Genomic DNA, 13217 nt, shown 5'->3' with positions numbered 1-13217 from the left:
TCACAAAGGCCGTTAATTAGAATAAATGATGAAAGTACAAAAAAAAAATTCAGCGTAAAGAGCAAGGTAATGACTAGGGGGCGAACCCAATCATATATATAATAATTTCTGTTCGTTTCAAGTTTTGATGTTGCTCCTTACTTTCAGTTGAAAAAATTGTTGTTTTTTTATTTAATTTCTGGTCATTTTTTAAAATAATGCTTGAAAATCCGGTGGCCCCTTCATAACAATGTCCCTTCCCCCATGAAAACTTCTTCCTTGGAACAATCCTCCCACGTAACCCCCGACCCCCCCCCCCCACCAACTACTAGAAAAAATCCCCCCTGAAAATGTCTCTATACTTCTCAATACTATATTGAAACATTAGGTAAAGTTCATAACTTGCAGACCTTCCCCCGGGGACTGTGAGGGGTTTAAGTCATCTTCAAAGACATAGTTATTGTATTTTTGACCATGCTGAACAAAATAAATATCTCAAAATTTTGATCGGGTTACTTTGGGAAAATTGAGCGTGGGAGGGGGCCTATTTGCCCTCCATTTTTTGGTCACTTAAAAAGGGCACTATATGTTTTAATTTCCGTTTGAATGAGCCATCCTACGAGGTTCTAGGACCACTGGGTCGATACGATTACCCCTGGAAAAAACAATAAAAACAACAAATAAACATGCATCCGTGATCTTTCTTCTGGCAAAAAATACAAAATTCCACATTTTTGCAAAAAATACAAAATTCCACATTTTTGCAGATAGGAGCTTGAAACTTCTACAATAGGGTTCTCTGATACGCTGAATCTGGCGGTGGGATTTTCATTAAAGTTCTATGACTTTTAGAGGGTGTTTCCCCCTTTTTTCGAAAATAAGGTAAATTTTCTCAGACGCGTAATTTTGATGGGTAGACTAAACTTGATGAAACTTATATATTTGAAATCAACATAAAAATCTGATTCTTTTGATGAATATATTGGTATCAAAATTTCGTTTTTTAGAGTTTCGGTTACTATTGAGCCGGGTCGGTCCTTACTTACAGTTCGTTAAAACGAACTGTTTGATTACGATCCTCGGTTTGACATAAAGATTAACTAGAGGTACTGAAACATATTTGGTCCAAACCTTGCCTCGTATCCCCTACCTCTGGTACGTAAGAATTTTTTTTCTTTGAGAGGGGGGGGGCAATAATAAAAAGAATTTTTTTTTTAATTTTACTAAAAAGTGTCCAAAAATCAAAGGAAGATTAGGATTGGACAGGGACGGATCCAGATCGAAATCTTGGGGGCGGGGGTAATGTGACAAGGGCACCAATGACTGATCGAATTGACGAATTTATTTTAAAAAAGAGTGAAAACAGAAAAAAAAGGAATGAGGGCGTCCTCTTCCCTCTGAATCAATCGGTGAGATCGGAGAGGGCAAGTCCCGAGACCTCCCCTCCGTGTACGTCCCTGTCCAACTGCACGTATCTACATGTTTCTATAAACATCTGCATAGACATGCATCTGCTAGTGTGACAATGGATAAAGACCCTGTAAATAAAAAATGCTCGCTTTTTTCTTATTTCCAAGAAAATTGTAAAGTAGCCCTATAGTTGGGGGCAAAGCAAGACCATGGCTGTCGTGATTCAAAAGAGGTCATGGATGATGATTGACCTCCTTTGATCAACTTTCTAAAAGAAACAACACAAATTTTCATGTTTTTGCACATAACAACTTGATACCTCTAAGATAGAGCTCTTAGACATGTCTATAGAAATTTTAATTTAATAGAATTTAATTTTAATAGAACTTTAAATTTCCGTTCCAATGAGCCCTCGCCCGATATTCTAGGACCACTGGGTCGATAAGATCACCTCTGGGGAAAACAAAAACACTATGACACTTCTTTATCAAAGGAGTATTTATAACCTGCCCTATTAAATGAAATAAAGTCGATCAATTAGTCTTGTCTGCATGTTGAGATCCAGATAACATGCTTGTAGTTCTATTTTTTTCAAAAGGTTCTTGTTTTTTTTTCTAGTGTTTTTTTTTCAAAGGTTCCCAGGCAGGAGCCTGGGGAAGGAGACAAGAAAAATTCCGGATAAAATTAATCTAAACCTTTGGGGGGAGGGGGGATAAGATAAATTATTTAGACACTCTTACACTTCCTAGAAGAAGTTCTCCCCCCCCCCCCTCCAACCCCAACAAAAAATCAGCAAGCCTCTCTAGAATGCCAGAAGAGTGGCACTCCGTCTTCCTGATTACAAACATGCACAAACAATGCCTCGACAAAATCATTAGCACCAAATATTTGGGTCAAAACATATTCCGTCAAAGGAAATGACAGTTCCTCTCTACCACCCCCCCCCCCGGCTTGAAATACGTACGTCTATATCAAGCCATCATAATATAATAAAAATGATAAGACAATAATCTCAACTTGGTCTTCACAAATAGAATACAATACACAGACAGATACAATATGCAGGCTAACATATATGTATAAAAAGAGCCAATAAAAGTTCATCACAATAGAAGTTTCAAAAAGCTTCGACAACATTAACAGCATTCTTCCTGGTCCTGTTAGTATCTAGCATAATTAAAATATCAGTTTCACAAAATACAATATTTTTTGCCCTTGCAGATATACAATGAGAGGACAAATACACTTGTTCCAAACTTTATTGGATGATAAAGCTCTTGAGTGGTGGCGACTGATGCTTAGAGAAATACGCTAGCTCAAACATGCTGAATATGCGTATATTAAATATAGGCCTACTCCACAAAAATTTTCGAGTCAAGGGTGCTATGCAGACCTTGTAGGGAGTGCAAAAGGGTCTGCAAAAGGTTTTCTGAAGGTTCTATTTTTTTCAAAATTTCCTTTTCTAAAATACACAAATTTGTAATGTTCAGTTTGTGACATAGAATTAAATATAAAAAAAAATTCAACTGAAAGTAAGGAGCAACATTAAAACTTAAAACGAATAGAAATTATAACGTATATAAGGGGGGTTGCCCCTCCTCAATATCTCGCTCTTCACGTTAAGTTGTTTACTACTTTTAAAAAGGCTTCTTTTAGTTCTAATTAAACGGCCCTTGTGTTTCAAGAGTCTTAGTTAAAGAATTGGAACAAAAAGTCAAACTTTAGCGTAAAGAGTGAGGTATTGTGGAGGGGACAACCCTCCCCCCTCATAAACGTAATTATTTCTGTTCGTATTAAGTTTTAATGTTGCTCCTTACTTTCGGTTAAAAAAAAAATATATATTTTAATTTGGGATCGGTGTTTTAAATAATGCCGGGAAATCTTGCCCCCTCCTTGGGAAGTTTATTCCCCAACGGAAAATCCCTCAATAGAAAAATATCCCACATAAAATATCCCCCCCCCTACCATAAAACTTTCCCCAGAAAATTCCATTCTCGCTAAAAATTCCTCCAGAAAATTTCTTGCGGACGGTTCCACCCTAAAAATTCTTCTTAGCACACTTTTATTTGAAAAGGACTTTAATTTCTGATAGTTTTTCAAATCATGCCGGACCCCCCCGCCCTCCATGAATTTTTTTCTGGGACCCCCCCCCCCCCCCCCCTAGTCCAAAGCTGTTTCCGCAGAAAATTTCGCAATGGAGAATTTCTCCAGTAGAATTCCCGCCCCTCACGGATAGATTCTCTGGACAATTCCAAACTGGTAAAAATTCCCCCGGACTTAACATCCCTTAACATCTCCCCATGTAAAATTGCGCCGGCAAAGAGAAATTAAGGCAAATAAAAAGAATTACGTATAGGAATTCTGGCAAATTCACCCTGGAAACAAAATAACTTACAGACCTTTCCCCAGGGCCGTGGGGGTCATGCTATCCCCAATTTTGGACCTTTCAACTATGCTTGAACGAAATGGCAATTTCAAAATAATGATCGGACGACTTTGGGGGAAAAGGGGGCGTGGGAGGGCTAGCTGCGCTCTAATATTTCTGGTCACTTAAAAAGGGCCCTTTTAATTTGCGTTCAAATGAACCTTCTGCTGGTATTCTAGGACAATTGGTTGGATACGATCACTCCTGGAATTTTTTTTTAAAATAAACACACATCCGTGATCTTTCTTCTCGTGTTTCCCCCCTTTTTAGAAAAGCAGGCAAATTTTCTCAGGCTCGTAGTTTTTGATGGGTAACACTAAACTTAATGAATTTTATATATTCTGAATAAGCAATAAGCTAATTCAAGGTTCAATAAAATCTTTCTGGCACAGATAGTTCTTCGCCATTAACAATCCAAAACCCGAAACGTATTCTTTCAGTTTTGTCGCTCTCAAGTAAAATTCATGACCTGCGGCATGTCGTCTTTTGAATTGTCACAGCCAATGGTGTCAATTGGGGGGATTCCCCATCCATCATCTTCGCTCCTCTGTGTTAAAAAAAAATGGGGGTATTTCCGTTGACAAATGGATTTTTATTTTGTATTTTCGCATGGATAATGTCCAGTTACATCATCAAGCCTAAAATTACGTGTCTATTAACGGTTACTATAGCACCGTAGCTATAGAACTCTCTTGAATTCGAGTCGCTATATAGTAGCACAATATCTGATACAGCTCACCCCCCATATTTTGAAAAGCGCATCCCCCCCCCCATCCCCTACATTTCCTGTATTGACGCCACTGGTTATAGCCCGGCTGACGTCTGCCAAAACCTACTATCTGCTTTTGCAAGTTTTCCATCGTTTTTGGAAAAGCAGAAATGATTGGAGATACGGAATTTCGTCAATGGGTTTTCCGAAATCCGTTTTCTTCCCATCTTCGCCACTCTGTTTTTAAATGGACATAGGTGGGGTCGCCGGCTTTCAGAAATCACGTACAGCAGGTGGGTTCCAAGCATAGCGAAAGCGTGCCAAGCGTGGTAGAACTGTGCCAAGCACTGTAAGGAATATGACACGCACAACGGAAGTGTGCGGGCGCACGGGAGGCTCCGTGCTTTACACAAGGTGGCGGAAATAGGGTGACCCCTCTTTGAGAGCCGTTTTTAGTCCTGTAGATGCTAGGTCATATCTCACAAAATATACCTGATGAAAAAATTCTTACTTTGCAATTGGACTAGGTGTATTCAAGATTTGAGAAGGTATGCCCTTAACTCCAGATCGAACTATATGTAGATAAGGCTACGAGGCTAAGGCAAAGGACAGCCCAACAGATCTGCTTCTGTGCTTGTTTCCTGTCCTGTCTTGTGTGGAGATGGCTATGGTAAATTTATATTGAGATCCCACTTCATTGACACCCAACACACGTGCATACTTTAGTTAATCCAGCACAAAACGTGTCTAAACAATTAAATAGCCTAGCAGTCAGAAGTACCGCATACAGTGAAGACACACATTTTCTTGGTTTGACGCTATAAAACCCCGAAATTTTGAGCATCCTTTTTTGGAATAAATCTGTTTATACATAAAATATGTCTCTTTAATAAACATTGAATGTAACAAAGTGCCATAGACGGAAAGTTAGAGCATGTGAATCTATATTAAATCAGCCATTAAATGTACCGCATGCAGTGAAGACACAACTTTTTCTTTACGATAACTTATAAAATTCTTAAGCTTCAAAAATAAAACGCAACAAAATAATAGACTTGAATTATGCATCTTTGTCTTCCTTAAGATTTGCCCTTGTTAATGTAGTTACAATTTTTATGAAAAAAGCGTTGGTAAATAATTATCGTGAGTTAGATACTAAAAGAATTTATATTCTTGTCTGATGTTTTAGTATGTGGCAAAGAATTGCCGAAGTTTCTTTAAGTCCGTCATTAAATTTGGCGAAGAGTATAAGACATAAAACCATGCGGAAATTCGGGTTTTGAATTTATCATAAACATTGTTTGTAGCCGATTGTAGCCTAGAATGTAATCATTAAAATGACATATATTTTAATACGTGAGTAGCGTGTAGGAGTTTATTTTCTTCTGAAAATGATTTTTGTATCCGAAGCCCTTTTAAGTATAAAAACGACATTGCTTCTGATTGTAGTTTTAAAACTGTAGCTTTGTGTCAGTTTTTTTTTTTTTACTAATATAAATTTAGTGGTTGAACTAATTAGAAAGTGACTGGGCACTTAAAACTTTTATCTTTGAGATTCGAAAAATGACTAAAACGAGGAATAAAAAGTGTTATGAAGGACTTTGAACTATTAATCACAGGGGCTGCACACTTAACACTTCTTTTGTAGGTCATGTTGTGAAGTGATTTCTATTGCCACCAGATGTAGTTGATTATTGGGCTTGTTATAGTAATGGGTCCCGTGCCCTAGTCTTTCATGAGTGATTTCAGTGTCCTAAGCTTGGCTGTGAGAGCCCCACCTCATTAGCTAGCAAGGCCGACTAAATTAGTGAGAATGAAACGAATAACCTGCTGAGTCTTAAAGAAGGAGACCTGGGTTCATTATTGATTATGTATACTCACAAGCAGCTCACTCTTTGTCGAGGAACGTCAGGGGACTTTCTGCGGGATCGAGGAGACATGGAAACCCCAAAGTAGTCATATTGGTATGCCTACATACCTCTAGTTCTGTCTATTCTCCCTTTGACGTTTTCTCCAAGGCTGCCAAATAAACTAAATAGGTTAGTGGGTAGATCAGTGTTTCTCAAACTGTGGTACGCATACCTCTTGGGGGTTCTCAAAGTTTCTTAGGGGGTACGCGGCCGGCCAACAAAGAAATAAAACAATCTTTTAACTCTAGGAATGGCATAGTTTACTTAGTACCGGTAACTAAGAAGGGATACCAAATATGTCTCGTGGGTAAAAGGGGTACAGTGTTTAAATAAGTTTGAAAACCACTGGTGTAGATATTTACCAGGGCCGTTCCTAGGGTTGGTGGCGCCCAGGGACAAAAGTTATTATCCCCCCCTCCTGACTCAAACATAAATAAAGAAGCCCCGGTAGCGCCAACCAAGGCGCTCTTGGCGACGACATCCAGGGAAGCTTGTCCCGGGTGCCTCGCTTTGAAAGGTCTTGATAGGCACGTAAAAAGGGTTATGTTTTTGGGGAGGGACATAACTTCGAATACAAGTGCCAAAAATAAACGGACTACAGTATATGAAAAATATAATGATGTTGAAGTAAAAATTTTTAAAATAAAACGGCTCCCCTTTTTGGGGGAGGGTTCAAGCCCAAAAGTTCCTCTCTAGCACATGTCCCTGCGTGCCGAATCCATTAAGTTTCTACAACCACGCCCCTCACCTTCTTAACAGTGGCGTCTTGTGAGCTCATAAAATTATTATATTTCCCGAACGAAATTTTCAGGAATGGATCTATAGCCCAAATAAAATGGAACCCAAGAAAGTGTTCTTGCATTCCTACACCACAGTTTTTTAACTTCGAAGATAAATCAGGAACTTATCAACTTATCAAGGTTCTCAGTCCAGGAGGAGCAGGTTCTAAACCCCGCTTGACCTTTTTTCTTCCTCTTTTTTCTAAACAAGGGTAGACAAGTAGAAGAACTGTCTTCATAGGAGTTTTCAAGTCATACAATTAGGGAATGGGCGAGGTTCGGAACTTGAGAACAGAGTTAGAATCTTTTGAATTCATGGCTCTGATGATTATGGGTCGCAGGTAAAATTGACTGCATTTACTACAAAAGGATAAATTAAAGTGGATATTTAGCTATTTTTCTTTTGCAGAGTAAATCTGCTGAAGCTGAAGAATGGTTCACGAAAGCAAGGGAATTAGCTCCAAGCGACTCCACAGTCTATCACCACTATGGTGAGTAACGCATAACACATATTATATAGATGTAACTTAGACATAAAGGTAGTTTCCTATGTCTTTGAGCACACGTTTATGCTCCAAGCGACTCCAAAGTCTATCACCACCATGGTGATGTAACACATAATATGTATTTCATAGATATAATTTAGACATAAATTTAGTTTCCTATGTCTTTGAGCACACGTTTATGCCCCAAGCGACTCCAAAGTCTATCACCACCATGGTGATGTAACACATAATATGTATTTCATAGATATAAGTTAGACATAAAGGTAGTTTCCTATGTCTTTGAGCACACTTTTATGCTCTAAGTGACTCCACAGTTCATCACCATTATGGTGAGTAACACGTAAAACATATTTTATTGATATAAATTATGTATAAAGGCTGTTCCCTATGTCTTGAGCACACGTTTATGATCTAAGTGACTCCATAATGTATCATTAGTATGGTAAGTAACACATAACACATATTTTTTAGATAAAATTACATATAAAGGTTGTTCCCTATGTCTTTGAGCACACGTTTATACTCCAAGCGACTCCACAGCCTATCACGACTTTTGGACTGGCACATAACACATATTTTATAGAAATAAATTATACATAAAGGTTGTCTCCTATGTCTTTGAGCACACACTTATGCATGAACAGGCACAGTAATTTATATTAAGCGGCAACAGTTTGCCTTTGAGGGATTAATAACATGTAATATTGTATGTGTATTTAATGAAGAATAAAACTTATCTTATCTTATCTATCATATCTCTGATTAATTGTGGAATGAAGTGAATTTATTTCATAAAACAGTTTAATCTTACACGGGTCATGTTAATGATTTGGGTATTAATTTTTAGGAAATTACCTTTATGGATCTAACTGTCTTATTTAGCTGTAACAATTAATAGCCATTCCTGTGTTTTGCAGCTCAAAAAGAGAAAACAATAGTGAAGCTATAATCATTTTAGCTTCTGAAAGGATAAAGATAACCTTTGTTCGTGACGGTTATAGCGTTTATTATAAAGCTACGTTGTTTGGGAAGTCTTTCTAATAAGTCCTAAATACACACATCTGGCCAAATTCTCTGGTTTTCGCACATGGCTGCTAATACTCTTACCCATGTTCCTTTCCTGTTTTCGGAAGAATCTTAATAGCCAGGTGAAGCTTTGGTTTTAAATTTTCACCTTGGATCAAATTGCTTGTTGTCGTGATCTTATTTAGTTTCTGTTGTTGACGATTTTCACTTAGATAATGTGTGCTAATATTTCAGCAAAACACGAGAATCTTAATTAAACGGTTTCTTAGGACAACTTTGGCACGAAATGCCGTATCCAGGGGGGTTAGGGGTTTGACCCCCCCCCCCCGAAATGTTTGTACGGCTCGTAAAAATGTAACAAAAGTACATATACCAAATTTTCGATGCGTTTTTTGAAGTCTTTTTGTAAACCCTTCCCTCGAATAAAAATCCGTTTGTAACCACCCCCCCCCCTCCAAAAACCATGGATATGGCCTGCAGGCACGTATTCAGGGGTGGGAGGGTCTGTCGTTGCAGGTTCTGGAAAGTTTTATTGTTGTTGCAATGCCTCTGTAATTTATGCAGTTTTTGTCGTTTCCATGACTTTAGCCCCACCCTTTAATCAATTACTGCACAAGCCTGCCGTAACTAGGATTCCTGTTTTAGAAGAAGGGTTTATGGACCATAGGAGCCTCCTTTCCTAGCTCTTGCCTGCACGTTCTCCGTCTTTTATAAAAATAGATATTCGATTTTTTATAGGAATCTTTGTAAAGGGCCCATTTTTAACTGTCAATCCTAACGCGTATGTATGGGCTTTTAAACAAAATTGCACATTTAGTAATGATCAGATAAATTTATCTGGGAAAACCACCCCGAAATGTTTGTCTGACTCGCAAAAACGTAACAAAAATGGATATAAACAAATTTTATTTGTGGTAACCCCCCCCCCCCTCGAAAATAAAATACTGGATATGGCCTTGCTATTGGAGATACAGTAGCGTCAATTGGGGAAGGTCAAGGGAGAGTTCGTGCCCCCTTAAATTTTGAAAAATACTTTTTTCGAGGTATTTTCATTGAAAAATCCCATTTTCCTTAGTTTCATTGAAATGATCGAAAAAAAAAACACAAAATTTACCCCACTACATTTTTAACAAAAATGCAATTTGCCCCCCTCAATCTTCTTCAATTGATGCAATTGTGTGTATCAGGGCTCAGGAGCCAAAGATATAATCGATACTACCCTCTCCGTCTAAGAACTATTATTAGATCTTACTTATTTACCCTTAAATGAAATAAAATAATAATGATCAGCAGTAGATTAACTAAGAGAACATAAAATCTGTTGGAAACGAAATAAAAAAAAAAAAAAATGAATTCTGAAGGGGTATATTTTCAGCTAGTAGAGTATTTATTTTAAACAATTAGCAATTTGATTTTTAAAAGTCATCATATGAAGTGATTCAACAGGATCACAAGATCCTTCTTTGCACCCAGTGGCATCAATTTATGAAAATAAAGGAGGGGGTAAAAGTATTCTTCAATGTATAGCAGGAGGGCTAATTCTTCATTTTTTTCTAATGAAAATGCCGAAAAAAGCATATTCAATGAAAGTACCACAGAAAGATATTTTCAAAACCTAGGGGGTAAGAAAATCCAGGGGGCAGAGCCCCTCCGCCAATTGACGCTACTATTTATTCCAAGGTGTGTTTTAGTGTAAAAAGCGCTAGCTTGTCGTTGCAGAACATAAAAAATTAACATAATAACAGAACATGCGAAAAGCAAATAAAAACATTTAGTAAACAAGTTAAGCATACTCTTCTGGGATTCCATGGTTTTGGCCATGAAACGGTGAGCCTTGAATTCGATTTTGAAAGCTTCGATGCAGCCTCTACAATACGACTTTGTATTAAAGTTCCCAGGTTTTCAAGCGCTGTGGTGGGAATGAGACCGAATGTAAAACATGAGAAGGAATATATTCAGAAATGGTTTTGGGGGGACAGAGGGGACACTTGCCAAGGGCACAGAAATTTTAGGGGTGCAAAACCTAGCAATGACAGTATTAGTGGCAAGTAATGAGTGGTCGTTTAGTTAAAAGTAATATCAACGTACCTCAGATTGACTATGGACCAAGAACGACTAAATGATTTAGCGTTAATGAGCATAGAACGCGAAAAATTTGAAACAATTAATTGGGACGTGCTAATTTATCATTTTGCAGGGGCTAAAGTACGAAAAGTCAGATTTAAATAGACGGAAAATTTTGTTAAAATATGGGCTCAAAACTTTTGGAAGACGGGGGGGGGCTAATATAAATTTCGCTCCGGGAGCTAGAGAGACCAGAGCTGCCAATGGATATATTTTAATTTACAAAACGTCTTTTGAATTACTGCAGCCGAAATTGCTCCACCAACATATTCTTTACCAAACTAGATCTTTCGGAGAAGCACCTATTTGACTCTGTACCACAGTATGAAAATAATATGTGAAATCTTCATCAAACAGTTCGTGGTAACGAACTGTAAGTAAGGAGCGACCCGGCTCAATGGTAACCGAAACTCTAAAAAACGGGATTTTGATACCAATAGATACATCAAAAGAATCAGATTTTAATTCTGATTTCAAATATATAAGTTTCATCAAGTTTAATCTTACCCATCAAAAGTTACGTGCCTGAGAAAATTTGGCTGATTTTCGAAAAAAGGGGGAAAGACCCACTAAAAGTTATAGAACCTTAATGAAAATCACACCATCATATTCAGCGTATCAGAGAACCCTACTGTAGAGGTTTCAAGCTCCTATCTACAAAAATGTGGAATTTTCCATTTTTTGCCAGAAGAAAGATCACGGATGCGTGTTTATTTGTTTGTGTGTTTGTTTGTTTGTTTGTTTGTTTGTTTTTTTTTTTTCCCAGGGGTGATCGTATAGAACCAGTGGTCCAAGAATATCTTGGGCGGACTCATTGGAATGGAAATTAAAAGTTATAGTGCCCTTTTTAATTGACCAAAAAAAATGGAGGGCAACTAGGCCCCCTCCCACGCTAATTTTTTTCCCAAAGTCACCCAATCAAAATTTTAAGATAGCCATTTTGTTCAGCATGGTCGAAAATATGATAAAAATGTCTTTTAGGATGACTTGATCTTCCAAAGTCCCCAGGGGGAGGGCTGAAAGCTATGAACTTTACTCAATGTTAACATATAGTATTGGTTATTGGGAAGTATACAGACTTTTTCAGAGGAGATTTTTTTCTGGTAGGTGGGGAAGGAGAGGGCCGGGGGCGATATGGAAGGAACTTTCCATGAAGGAAGATTTCAGGGGGGAAGGGACATGGCTATGAAGGGGGCGCCGGATTTCCCAGCATTATTAAAGAAAAAGATCAGGAATTAAATAAAAAAAAACAAGTTTTTCAACTGATCAACTGATTGTGATTAAGAGGTTATTTTTAAAGAACTGGAAAAAAAATTCGAACTATAGTTTAAAGAGTAGGGTATTGACTAGGGGGCGAACCCCCTAATATACGTGTTAAAAATTTATGAATATAGAAGTTCGTTACGTAAGTTAATTCTAGGTTACGTTTATTTATTACTAATAAAAACGTTCGTAAATAGAATTAAACAAGTTTCGAGAAAGCCATTTAACCAAATATAATATGCAAATTTTGTTTTAATTATTCATGTACGGTGAGCCAAAATCAAAACCTGCATTAATTCAAAAACGTTCAAAAATTAAATAAAAAAAACAAGTTTTTTAAACTGAAAGTAAGGAACGACGTTAAAACTTAAAACGAACAGAAATTATTCCGTATATGAAGGGGGCTGTCCCCTCCTCAACGCCTCGCTCTTTACGCTGAAGTTTGACTTTCTCACAACTCTATTTTTTTAAACAATAAAAAAACATATGCTCTTCTATATTAAAAATGAACGGCACACTAAGAATTAAATTCTAAGATTGCCTTCTAATTAACTTCTAAGATTCATCGATTATAGTTCCAAATTTTTGTGAACTAGTAAGATTACATATGCTCTTCTATATTAAAAATGAACTTCACACTAAGAATTAAATTCTAAGATTGCCTTCTAATTAACTTCTAAGATTCATCGATTATAGTTCCAAATTTTTGTGAACTAGTAAGATAACATATGCTCTTCTATATTAAAAATGAACTGCACACTAAAAACTAAATTCTAAGATTGCCTTCTAACTAACTTCTAAGATTCATCGATTATAGTTCCAAATTTTTGTGAACTAGTAAGATAACATATGCTCTTCTAATTAACTTCTAAGATTCATCGATTATAGTTCCAAATTTTTGTTAACTATTAAGATAACATATGCTCTTCTATCAAACAGTTCGTGGTAACGAACTGTAAGTAAGGAGCGACCCGGCTCAATGGTAACCGAAACTCTAAAAAACGGGATTTTGATACCAATAGATACATCAAAAGAATCAGATTTTAATTCTGATTTCAAATATATAAGTTTCATTAAGTTTAATCT

General features: G+C 37.2%; 1 protein-coding gene and 1 long non-coding RNA gene across 2 annotated transcripts in view; one reads left to right on the top strand and one right to left on the bottom strand.

Annotated features, from left to right (window-relative positions):
• Positions 1 to 13217, top strand: part of LOC148953300 (protein O-mannosyl-transferase TMTC2-like) — a 137911-nt gene that overhangs the window by 101055 nt on the left and 23639 nt on the right. The window contains exon 9 of the mRNA XM_089088472.1: positions 7622 to 7703. Coding sequence (XP_088944598.1) covers positions 7622 to 7703 — 82 coding nt within the window. The remainder of the gene's footprint in view (positions 1 to 7621; positions 7704 to 13217) is intronic.
• Positions 1 to 13217, bottom strand: part of LOC148953301 (uncharacterized) — a 55474-nt gene that overhangs the window by 33120 nt on the left and 9137 nt on the right. The gene's annotated exons all lie outside the window — the stretch shown is intronic.

The sequence above is a fragment of the Artemia sp. Qi Xiang Cuo genome, chromosome 4, assembly GCF_049724085.1.
Source record: "Artemia sp. Qi Xiang Cuo chromosome 4, ASM4972408v1, whole genome shotgun sequence".
Classification (NCBI taxonomy): domain Eukaryota; kingdom Metazoa; phylum Arthropoda; class Branchiopoda; order Anostraca; family Artemiidae; genus Artemia; species Artemia sp. Qi Xiang Cuo.
The sequence above is the reverse complement of the archived record's forward strand: the minus strand, read 5'-3'. Positions and strand labels throughout refer to the sequence as shown.